Below are 13,274 nucleotides of genomic sequence, written 5' to 3'. Positions count from 1 at the left end.
GTAGGGAAGTGGTGTTAGGTAAATTGAAGGGATTGAAGGCAGATAAATCCCCAGGGCCAGATGGTCTGCATCCCAGAGTGCTTAAGGAAGTGGCCCAAGAAATAGTGGATGCATTAGTGATAATTTTTCAAAACTCGTTAGATTCTGGACTAGTTCCTGAGGATTGGAGGGTGGCTAATGTAACCCCACTTTTTAAAAAAGGAGGGAGAGAGAAACCGGGGAATTATAGGCCGGTTAGCCTAACGTCGGTGGTGGGGAAACTGCTGGAGTCAGTTATCAAGGATGTGATAACAGCACATTTGGAAAGCGGTGAAATGATCGGACAAAGTCAGCATGGATTTGTGAAAGGAAAATCATGTCTGACAAATCTCATAGAATTTTTTGAGGATGTAACTAGTAGAGTGGATAGGGGAGAACCAGTGGATGTGGTATATTTGGATTTTCAAAAGGCTTTTGACAAGGTCCCACATAGGAGATTAGTGTGCAAACTTAAAGCACACGGTATTGGGGGTAAGGTATTGGTGTGGGTGGAGAATTGGTTAGCAGACAGGAAGCAAAGAGTGGGAATAAACGGGACCTTTTCAGAATGGCAGGCGGTGACTAGTGGGGTACCGCAAGGCTCAGTGCTGGGACCCCAGTTGTTTACAATATATATTAATGACTTGGATGAGGGAATTAAATGCAGCATCTCCAAGTTTGCGGATGACACGAAGCTGGGTGGCAGTGTTAGCAGTGAGGAGGATGCTAAGAGGATGCAGGGTGACTTGGATAGGTTGGGTGAGTGGGCAAACTCATGGCAGATGCAATTTAATGTGGATAAATGTGAAGTTATCCACTTTGGTGGCAAAAATAGGAAAACAGATTATTATCTGAATGGTGGCCGATTAGGAAAAGGGGAGGTGCAACGAGACCTGGGTGTCATTATACACCAGTCATTGAAAGTGGGCATGCAGGTACAGCAGGCGGTGAAAAAGGCGAACGGTATGCTGGCATTTATAGCGAGAGGATTCGAGTACAGGAGCAGGGAGGTACTACTGCAGTTGTACAAGACCTTGGTGAGACCACACCTGGAGTATTGTGTGCAGTTTTGGTCCCCTAATCTGAGGAAAGACATCTTTGCCATAGAGGGAGTACAAAGAAGGTTCACCAGATTGATTCCTGGGATGGCAGGTCTTTCATATGAAGAAAGACTGGATGAACTGGGCTTGTACTCGTTGGAATTTAGAAGATTGAGGGGGGATCTGATTGAAACGTATAAGATCCTAAAGGGATTGGACAGGCTAGATGCAGGAAGATTGTTCCCGATGTTGGGGAGGTCTAGAACGAGGGGTCACAGTTTGAGGATAGAGGGGAAGCCTTTTAGGACCGAGGTTAGGAAAAACTTCTTCACACAGAGAGTGGTGAATCTGTGGAATTCTCTGCCACAGCAAACTGTTGAGGCCAGTTCATTAGCTATGTTTAAAAGGAAGTTAGATATGGCCCTTGTGGCTACAGGGGTCAGGGGGTATGGAGGGAAGGCTGGGTTCTGAGTTGGATGATCAGCCATGATCATAATAAATGGCGGTGCAGGCTCGAAGGGCCGAATGGCCTACTCCTGCACCTATTTTCTATGTTTCTATGTTTCTAAAATACTTATTCAGTTTGTCTGCCGTTACCTTGTCCCCATTCTTATCTCTCCAGTGTCTTCTTCCACAGTCCAATATCTACTCTCTTACATTCTTTATATATCTGAAAAAACTTTTGGTATTGTTAGAGCAATTTTTGGGTTGAGCACATTGACATTTAACAAATGACTTCTGGTATGAGTGTACATTGTGGATTTAATTTGGACTGCAACTCTGAAAAATGGGTTCCTAAAAGCTGTGAATTCCAGACCAGACAATGCTGATTAAAATTCATCTAGGTGTTTGTAATGTGTGTATGAATTGGGAGGTGTGACATTTGTGTGTAGTTTCAAAGAAAGCATTGTCCATACATTGTAAATATGGAATTCCCCTTTTTTGGTTCAGCACATAAAACATCGAGGCTAACGTTGGGCCAGGCAGACCTTTCGACCAAAAGTGTCTCCATATGATGCCAGAGGTACTTTGTGGTGTCGAATCAAAAAGCTGCTTCATAACTTTCAGTACTTTAATCCAGTGACTTCATTCACGCAACAGGTATCATTTTTGATATTATTGACCAACTTACCTTCATATTTCATCTTTCCCCCTTTATGATTTTCAATTACCTTCTGTTGGTTTTTAAAAAATTCTCAATCCTAACCTCCCACTAACTTTTGCTCAATTATATGCTCCTGCTTTGGCTTTTCCTTCCTTTAGATTATTTCCTCTTCTTTGAGATATATCTATCCTGCACCTTCCGAATTGCTCCCAGAAACTCCGGCGATTATTGTTCTGCCGTCATCCCTGCTAGAGTCTCCTTTCAATCAACTTTGGCCAGCTCCTCTCGCATGCCTCTGTAAATACCCTTACTCCACTGTAATATTGTTACATCGGACTTTAGCTTCTCCCTCTCAAATTGTAGGGCGAACTCTATTGTATAATGATCACCTTAAGCTCCCTAATCATATTCGGTTCATTACACAAATCCAATCCAGAATTGCTGACCCCCTAGTAGGCTCAACCACAAGCTGCTCCAAAAAGCCACCTCAAATGGGATCCAGCATCAACTTGATTTTCCCAATCTTTCTGCATACTGAAATCCCCCATGACTAACGTTACATTGCTTTTTCTATCCCCCACTCTAATTTCTAGACGACATCCTAGCTATTTTTCAGAGGCCTGTAAATAACTTCCATCAGGGTCTTTTCACCTTTGCGGTTTCTTAACTCTACCCACAGGTATTCTACACCTTCCGATCCTATGTCATCTCTTTCTAAAGATTTGATTTAATTTTCTACCAGTAGAGTCATTCCATCTCCTCTGTCTACTTGCCTGTCTTTTTGATAGATTGTGTATCCTTAACTACAATTGTCTTTCAACCATGACTCCATGATACCCACAACACCATACCTGCCAATCATTAACTACAATACAAGATCATTTACCTTATTTTATATACCGCGTGCATTCAAATGTAACTCTTCCAGTCCTGTATTCATCACCCTTTTCAATTTTGTTCCCGTTACACTGCAACTCATCCCACTCACTGCAATTCTGCCCAATTATCTGCCTATCCTTCCTGAGAGTCTCACTAAACACTGCCTCTGCTTGTAAACCAACATCCCTATCCTCAGCCCTATCACTCTGGTTCTCATCCGCCTGCCAGATTAGTTTAAACCCTCCCCAACAGCTTTAGCAAACCAGCCTACAAGCCAGACAATGTCCTCTCCATTTCATTCTCTGTTTGCTCTATTTCCAGGCTTTGTATCATTTGCAAACTTTGAAATTATGGTTGGTAACCCCAAGACATGAATATTAATCAACAATAACATTTATCAGGCAGTGGTCTTTGCATCACTCTAGTCTGGGAAAAATATGCTTTGCTATCTCAGCTTTTATCCTCTAGGCATCATTTGTTAACCAGGCTTGCAAGTAATATTTTATAAAGTACTTTTTGGTAACCAATAATGAACTCATCTATTTACTATATCCAGCACTACCAAGGACTTGCCTGTTATAATGTTCTTTTTTTGCATTAATGTCTTGTTTTTACACTTTTTATTTCTCTCTTTGTGTTGGACAATTTCTGTATAATTTATAAAGTGTGTTATCTGTACTTTTGTGCCTGTGATCCTGCTGCAAGTTCTCCATTGTTACTTCACCATACTTGTGAACAATAAACTCAGTTTGATTTGAACTGCACTACCTTCATCCATGGGGTATAGGGGGCTCTGGATACAGGTAGTGCCTTTGATGTCTGGCATGCTGCTCCCTACCAGACAGGGTGGATGGGCATCACTGGTCCTCATCCATCTCCTAAATCTCTCATGTGTTGGCTCCAAGCACCACACCCTGGTAAACCGCTTCAGCTGACAGGCTAAACCACGTGAGGGGGTGGTGTTAACATGGCACCACTGGGCGAATGACTTCCATAATGAAGTCACCGGCCGGGACGGAGAGGTTCTCAGATGAACTATAACAGCCACGTGTTTGTGACCGTGGCGAGCCACCTTCTTGGGAGGAAATCGGCTATGGTCAAACCTGGAGAGGGATGGGCTCCGCCAGGTTTCAGGTGCCCAAGACACCCCGCATGATGAGCACACCAAAAAGCTGGTGCAAAGCTCGTCAGGACGGCACCCCGACGACTCCACCAGGAGTTAAGGGCGCAAGAAGAAGAAGAAGAACCTTCATCCAACCACTTTGTGATTATTGAAAAACTCTGTCTTCAATCACACTTAGCCTTTATTAAAAGTTTGTTCCCCTAGTTCATATTTACATAATTGATTATTAATTCTCTTCCTGTGAATGTTCTGAATTAGGCTTGGCTGTAAAATCAATTAGCACAGTAACAATCAAATTTAATTTATGAAACTTATCTTTGACAATGTTAGCAGAAATGATGTGAAAATACGAAGTCAATACTGTATATTGGAACATACATTAATACCACTGGTTCTTGGAAACATTGTTTTACCCAAAAATCAACAAATGATTGAACTAATTAAAATAGTCCTCGCAATAGATTTGGATGGCAGTTTGGTTTATAATGCAGATTTTAAAACATTCACTACAGTTATTGGTGAAATGATTTTGATGAGAGTATAGAGTTTATATATAGCAATGCATGACAGCAAACTATGAGCTTCAGTACTAAAATAGAGCAGAATTTATCATTAAACTGTCAGTTGATTCCTTGTTTAGATTTAAGAATTCATTTTGGCTTCTCCTTGCCAAATATGACTGGAACAGGAAAAGTCATCATTTCTGAACTGCCTCAGCCAGCAGACTAGAGAAAAGACAGTTCACCCAAACTGGTCAAACACAGAATGGCTTGGCCATTTCATCATTTGTCTACTTAAAGTAATCTTGGATGCCCAGCAAAAGATTTCTAATCTATACAAGTACAAGTTTTAATGACAGAAAATACAATATATTACTACAGCTCAAAAATCAAATCATCCAATATGTATTAATAATTGTGGGACAGACACCAACTCCAATTTTTGATTTTCAGGCTGAAAAAGATAATATAACGAATAAAATTGTGGACTCAATCATATAGGCCCATTTTCATGCTCCAATCATTCTCCCGGCCCTCCTTCTGGCTGACAATTGCAAATTTACTACCTTCTCAAACTGCAGCTTAATTCATGGAGTAGCAAAAAGGAACTTACAGAAAAGTATTTAAATTCTGTTATTGTGAAGTTTCATGGAAGTGTGTAAGCACATTACTGAGATGTGACTTTTTAATCTCCTTCAAGTGAATCCAACACTTTTCCCATAAATATTTTCTGTTTCAACTGCTCCAATTATTCTTCGTTAAACTATACATCACAGTTATGAGTGAAAACACCAGCTGCTGATTCAATGTTACACACAGAATTATATAAGATCTAGCAGATCTGTGGGGAGATTACACATGAACAAAGCCCAGAATTACTGGTCAGGCATTGTGATAGGACAATAGTAAAACACAATTTCAAAGCTGGTGAAGACTAAAACTAAAACTAAGGTCATATTGATCCTTTTCTCAACTTATTCTATATCCAATACTTCTTGATAACGAAACCCTTTGGGGAAAATCAGCAGCATTTAATCTACTATATACTGTAGATGCAATGTGGAAAATTACTGATTTCTTCTTTCTAGAAAGAAGTCATATTACAACCGCCCAACTCTTTGATTCTGATAAAGGTCAACAATGTTTAACTTACACTCCAGCTTATCCTCAGCTCTTCCTCGCTCCAACAGTGACAGATAACAGACAATATCCTTTAGGTAGACCACTTGTGGCATCTGGGACTGTGGCACATGGGGTGGTGTCTTCAGAGGGCTGTGATTCTTCTTAAATGATAAATTCATCTTCTTGTCTAAACTTTTTGTACCTGTGAAATACAAATGTTGAATTAACCTTAACTGTTCGAGAGAGTGAGAAGTTTGAGCATGGGTTGGGGAAAGCTTGGGATTTAATAGGACAGACAATTTGATTATGAAATGATTTAATCATAAATTTAGCTACTCAAATTGAACTAAGTCTCAAACTTAGATCCATTCACTGTGAAGCATAGAACTCCTGGACTTACTGATAAACTCTGAAACTGCGGAAAGGCAGCGATTGAATCTACCTCTGGCCTCCTCTTGGACTCCATTAGCACAGATCAGTCTTATTGGAACACTCATTTACACCAGTCATCAGATTTCCCCTGAAGCAGCTTCCAAAGCCTCATTTCAATAGGGATTATAGGATTTCAGATCAGTATAAAACTAGTTTTTTACATTTCCTGAAGAAGGGTCTCTGCCTAAATCGTCAACAGTTTATTCAGTTCCAAAGATTCTGCCTGATCTGCTGAGTTCCTCCAATATTTTGTGTGTGCTGCTTTGGATTTCCAACATCTGCAAATTTTCTCATGTTAATTATTTTACATTTTTAAATTACTTTCATCAATTTTGATAGTTTTTTGATTTAAAGAAACATTAAAACCATGTTAAATTCAGCTGTAGATTTGAACAAAGACAAAGTCTTATCCGTGGGGTGGGGAGGGGTGTCAGTGAGATGGACCCCAACACCACTGAGCACACTAGGACAGTGAGAGGATATTCCAGGCAGCAACCCCAGCACAGCCATGTAATTTCAAATGCCATTTGCTTTGCCTACGAATGACCAACCTAAAAAACTTTTAAACCTGATGCTGATTTTTATCCACTGATACAGTGGTGAGCTGGAATGGAATCCCATTACGATGCAGCTGATGTGATCTCGTGGTGGTTTGTTTATCCCCTCATTGCCCAAGGAAGAATGCAAGAATGAAATTTAATCATAGAAATATAACTTGGCAGAGACTGGATTGCATTAATGCTTCCAAAAATGGAAAGCCTACCAACTATCAGATCATTACTGACGTCAACTTCAACAGGCACATTCTTGAAGGTCATTGACAACATTGTAACTATCTTTGGTTATCATGAAGATGAAAGGTGCTTGCAAACACGGTTTCATTACATTATCTGGTTTGATTTTGCAGTGTGGCAGCCACCGTTATTACTATCTCAAAGACTTTATTCATGATTAAAAATATACAAAGGAAGAAAGAGCACTATTACCTTTTTGCTTCATGGCCGTTGCATTCAGTGGTGTAAACTTCAAAGAAAAGCAATACAAACAAACATAGCACCGTTGCCACATACGTGACTCTGAGGTGATACAATTCTCATTGCTCAAGGAGCTTCCCTACCCAAATCTGCCTCTCCATGAGCAGTAGTGGAAGAAGCCTACACTGTCACCCTTCACCACAGATCCTGCACCAAGCTTCAGTGAATATATCTGCAGCCTAGACTGTGCCAGTCTGCAGAATTTCCTTCCACACGTCTCTCTATGCTGAAAGCCTAACAAGAGTCAGGCAGATCAAAGGGTGTCTGTGCTTCACTGAGTGGATGACCTTTCAGCCTTGTTGTGTGCTTTCATGAACAGAGAGCCCTCTGATACACAGCTGCTACACTTGCACCCATCTCCACATACTTTTAGCAAATCCACAGGCTGCAAAGAGCTGGGTGACTGGCAATTCCCCATGCAACTGCACTGAGCAGCTTGCATTGAGGGTGATATGTTGTCTGCAGAGGAAGGCTCCGACTGGGAGGGCATCTCTCACTGCCGGATGGGCAGGATCTTGGTGCTTGTGATGAGACATTCTGCAGATGGTTTGGACTGTTTGCTCATGGGAGAAACTCACAGAATCCAGAGTGTCCCTGTCCCACAGTGTCTGCAGTACACTGTGCTGACAACTGCCTGATGGACTTGGGGTCAAAGCTATTTAGTTGAAAGAACTCTCCCACAGTCGACAGGTAATGGGCAATGTTCAGCTGACTAGGATTTGTGCAGCAGGGGGGACAGGCCTATTTTTCACAACATCAGGGAAAGGTGGAATCTTGACATCTAATGACACTTGGTGTTTACATACAGTACTTGGGATCCACACACTGCCTGGTACAGCCGCAGGCAAAGGTGGTCATTAGGATGAGTGCAACTTTGGGTATACTTATGCCCTTATTCTCTGGAGACATGTGCAATGTGATCCATTAGATTCCCAGATGTACCAGATGTTCCAGGTGACTTCTGAGGCAGAGGAGTGAGGAACAAAGTACATCAGCCCTGAGTATACTGCACCTGATGACCAAGTTCATCCCAGTTACTGACTGAGAAGGCCATTTCCACAGACCCAGTTTTTGTTCAACCTTTCCAATCCGCTCCAGCCAATTCTTGTTAAGATACCTCAGCTCCTCTGAACCAGATCCCAGCACCTTCAGGTAGTCATGCCTGATTATGAAGAGGTCACTGGATCAGTTGGGCCAATTACCAAAGAGCACAGCCTCGCTCTTTCTACAGTTGATTTCAGCTGTGGATACAAACTCAAATTCGCTCCAGATGCTGATAAATCTGCAAAATGGTAGGTTCAACCAAAAAATAGTGACATCGTCCATGTACAGAGTTTTTATTTGAGTGTTTCCAATGCCAGACAAAGCCATCCCTCTGATTCTCTTGTCTTTCCTGATGCATATAGTAAAGGGTTCAATGCAACACTCTAACTAGACAGGGGAGGTTAGACAACCCTGTCTGACTCCAGACTTGACAAGGAAGCTATCTATTTCCCACTCAATAATTCTGAATACACTAGATATCTATGTAGAGCACTTGGAACCAATTTCTGATTACCTCCTTGAAATACATTTAGGATCGCAGAAAGAATAAGGTGTGCAAAGAACTGCAATCACATCACTTGCTTCCCCCCCGCCCCCCCAAGTACCTGGCTTAGTTTTACATCTTCAAGTACTGACAGCACACTCACTGTGGCCACAAGTTCTACTAAGGTTTCCATTATTTCCTCCATGAAGTCCTCATTTCTTCAAGGAGGTAAATATTTGCCCATTGATCATAAACTATGACACTTCTTTAAAAACTTCTTGCTTTTTGTAATTCAGCTCTCTACCAGCAGCTGCCACTGTAGGTTTATCTATGTACAGTACAGTATCATGTAATCTCAACTTGACAAAAACCCTCCTCAGTTATGTAAAAATAGAATTAAAATGTATAGATCTACCTCAACGCAAAATATTTTAAATATTTAACTGGTATGAAACCAATGTTAACATGAAGTTTTAATTTCCGTACGAAGATGAACTTTATTTGTCACATGTACATTGAAACATTGAAACGTACAGTGAAATGCAGCATTTGCGTCAATGAGCAACAGAGTGTGCTGGGGGCAACCCGCAAGTCTCGCCAAGCCTCTGGCGCAACATAGCATGCCCACAACTTACTAACGCCAACTCATATATCTTTGAGATATGGAAGGAAACTGGAGTACCTGATGGAAACCCATGTGGAGAACATACACACAGCTTACAGACCGCGGCTGGAGTTGAACCCTGATCTTTCTGAGGTTTGCTGGTGCTGTAACTCATTAGGCTAACTGCTACTGCTGTTCTGGGCTAAGCTATCCATAATTAAGTAGAACGGAAGCAATTTTATTTGTACTCTGCTCCAAGCTTCAAAAAAAAAAGTCCTTCACCATCCCAATTCCTGGTTCATAATCTTAAGGTTTTCCTTCTTTTCAGCCCTATGACGGTCTCTGCCATCAATGGATTACAGACTAGTTCATCTCTATGCCAATTCATCCAGTATGCTCAACTGGATTACCTTCCCTTCTTCCGTCTGCCAAACAGATCAGTGTGTCGATCCTCTCTCAGCACTCAACTACATCCGATTGTTCTCAATTGTTCAGCTACAAAACGTGTGCTTTGCATTATTTTATAGATCTCTAAGTCTCCCTCCAGTACTGACTTTGATGCTCAGAGCTAAAACACCAGCACTTCCAGTTTTGGTTTGTATTCTAACAACTCTCTTAAAATACAGTTGTGATTTTTTGCAGAGAAATAATACTTCAATTAAATAACATACATCAAAGTTGCTGGTGAACGGAGCAGGCCAGGCAGCATCTATAGGAAGAGGCGCAGTCGACGTTTCAGGCTGAGACCCTTCGTCCTGAAGGGTCTCGGCCTGAAACGTCGACTGCGCCTCTTCCTATAGATGCTGCCTGGCCTGCTGCGTTCACCAGCAACTTTGATGTATGTTGCTTGAATTTCCAGCATCTGCAGAATTCCTGTTGTTTGCACTTCAATTAAATAATTGGTTTGTGTAATGCACGATCTATTTCTTTTAGAGCAATGACCCCCCCACCTTAGCACTACATATTGATCTGTTGTATGCACAATACACCAGTTAAAGCCATCTTCCGCATGCATGCTTTTATGTTGTCGTGCACAGACACAACAAATTGGTGATGAGTACCAACCTGAATGTTAGAAAATATCATGAACTGCACCGATAGTTATGGGACGAAACAGAGAGCTAAACAGTACAAGAAAGCTGTCACGGATGCTAACAAAGGAACACATGAAAGACGCACTGAATTTAAAGTAAAAATAATGTGACGATGGCTTCAGTGCGAAAATTGACGAATTTGATAGTGCTAATGAAGACTGGGAGTCATATATCAAGAGGGTTGAACTGTATGGTATCACAAACAACGTGGAGGAGAAAAAGAAAGCCCCTACGCTTCCTAGCTTAATGGGCCCAAGAACGTAGTCTCTTATGCAACTTAGTAACCACCGAAAAGTCAGCAAGCAAGATGTTCAATGAAATTGTTACAACTTTACAAAATCACTTGAGCTCTAAACCGCAGGTAATAGCTGAGAGATTTAGAATTTACAAAAGGAACCAGTCAAAAGATGAAAGCCTTTCTGAATACTTTGCAGAACTGCACAAACTTTCCCAGTACTGTGACTTTAGAGATGGACTTTCTGATGCATTAAGGGTCAGGTTTGTATGTGGCATGCATAGAAAAGGCACTGAAAAGAGGCCTAACCCCAGAACAGGCATCTATCATTGCAATATTGTTAGAGACTGCAGCAAAGGATGCCACAGAACTACAGAAAATAAGTTAGAATGTGAAATGCACAAAATATCCCTGAATGGTGGAAAAAACCAAAAATATTATGGGTGGTAAGTCCTCCCATGATGCAAATGACAGTTGGTTCAAAGAAAGAGTTTGCATAAATTGTCACAAGACAAGTTCACATAGAGTGTGCAAGGCAGACAAAAAGCACAACCACATGAAATGTCTCAAACACAAAACTAAGCAGATCACCAGACCCTTGTGTCCATTTCAATCCCAGGAAGGGAATTCCAGTGATAACTGTTACCTGGTTGCAACTTTGGGCACTATTCCTAGCAGCCCACTCTGATGACATAGCGTTCAATGGTACCAAAGAACACAGCAAAGCTGGTGGCTTGTCACATCTTCCACTATTGGCAACTGAAGAGGGAAAGTCTTCATACTGTGACCCAGCAGAAGTGTTCCACACTGTATTGGTGGACCAGTTGCTGGTAACAAATTCCGAACTACAAAGGGAAATAAGGAATGAACTAATATTGTCAAAAGTCTATGAAATCATCATCCAAGGACAGCCAGCTCATGGTAACCCCATGTTTCCAGAGTTCTCATCAAGGTGAGACCAACTGTTGGTATGTCAAGGAATGCTGATGTGTGGATCACATGTTGTGGTCCCCTCTAAACTATGCACTAGAGCATTAGAAAACTGCATGAAGGACACCTGGGTACAGTCAAGATGGTGGCGGAGAATAGATAAACAGATTGAAGGCTTGGCCAAAAGCTGTTCCGGATGCTACAAAGTTCAAAGTACACCCCCACAGACATTGTTACACCATGGGAGTGAGTGTCGTCACCATGGCAAAGAGTACATGATGACTTTGCTGGACCATTCCTAAACTCCATGTTTCTGATTGCTGTGGATGCTCATTCAAAGTGGCCAGTGGTTGTACCCATGAAGTAAACCATCTCAGCAGAGACGGTCTCTGCTCTGAGGACTATCTTCACTAGAAATCGCTTACCAGAACAAATAGTGAGTGATAACGGACCACAATATACATCAGAAGAATTCCAACTGGTCATGAGGAAAAATGGTATCAGACATTTCAAGGTAGCTCCTCACCACCCAAAAACGAATGGGTTAGCTAAAATGTGTATCCAGATCATCGAGAAGTCCATTAAAGCAATGGACAAGGAGGACATTTCTCTACAGCACAAGGTGGACAACTTCCTTTTTGTGTATTGGAAGTCTGTTCATGTGACGACAAATCAAACGCCTGCAATGCTGTTCACGAACAGGAATCTGAGATCTCCCGTAGACCTTCTGAAACCAGACCTCTGGAGGGAAGTGCAGAATAAACAGTTCAGCCAGTTGCCAAGTGAAGCAGCAAGAAGCTTTGAGGTGAGACGGGAAGTCCTAGGCATGATTACCGAGAAGAAAAGTGGACACTCGGTAGGATAGCAACAAGAACTGGACCACTGAAGTACGCAGTGGATGTTGAAGATCAGACATGGAGATGTCATGTGCACCAGATACTGGATGCTCAACCGAAGAACACACCTGAGTTGATTGCATCCAACAAGATGGACACATTACAGTCACTGACCTTACCTCTCAATGATGATGTCACTGTGACATCGGAAACCTAGAACATTGTCTTAGATAAGCCACCTGCCAAACCTGATACCACTCCACAGGTCCAGAGGCACTCTCCTGAAAGAGACAGAGTGCCACGCAAAAGACTATACCTTTAGAAATGTGAAATTATGAACTGTTATTGCAAAAGCATGTTTATTTGGAATATCCTTTCATCACCCACTGGATCACTTGGTCTGACGCATAATGTCAGGATTGGTCTCCTTTCGGATTAACAGGGTCATGGCGTGAACGTTCCTGACTCACCCCCACCCACTAACGTCATTTACAGACTTGCAGGCATTGCTCCCCCAGAGATCTGAAGACACATTACAATAAAAACTGGAAAAGGTAAAGAGAACTCAGATCCACAGCACCCACTACATCATCATGTGCCAGTTTCCAACTGCCTAAAATCGAGGAAAAGCTTTGCTACAGTGGAGGAACTGCTGCACGGAACATCCCCCCAAACATACAGGATTGACCTCTGGCAACAAACAGAAGCCAGAACCCTACCAAATAATACAGTGCAAGACCCCACAGAAATGTTACCAGACGGGGCACTGCTTGACGGACGGAAGTGGTGCACTC

General features: G+C 41.9%; 1 protein-coding gene across 5 annotated transcripts in view; it reads right to left on the bottom strand.

Moving 5' to 3' along the window:
* LOC134348459 (diacylglycerol kinase beta) overlaps positions 1–13,274 on the bottom strand; it is a 579,084-nt gene that overhangs the window by 326,579 nt on the left and 239,231 nt on the right. For all 5 annotated transcript variants that reach the window (XM_063051878.1, XM_063051881.1, XM_063051880.1 and 2 more), the window contains one exon: positions 5,819–5,989. In XM_063051878.1, the coding sequence (XP_062907948.1) occupies positions 5,819–5,989 (171 nt within the window). The remainder of the gene's footprint in view (positions 1–5,818; positions 5,990–13,274) is intronic.

Source organism: Mobula hypostoma, chromosome 6, assembly GCF_963921235.1.
Source record: "Mobula hypostoma chromosome 6, sMobHyp1.1, whole genome shotgun sequence".
Taxonomy (NCBI): Eukaryota; Metazoa; Chordata; class Chondrichthyes; order Myliobatiformes; family Myliobatidae; genus Mobula; species Mobula hypostoma.
Note: the sequence above shows the minus strand (reverse complement) of the source record. Positions and strands in the feature narration are given on the sequence as shown.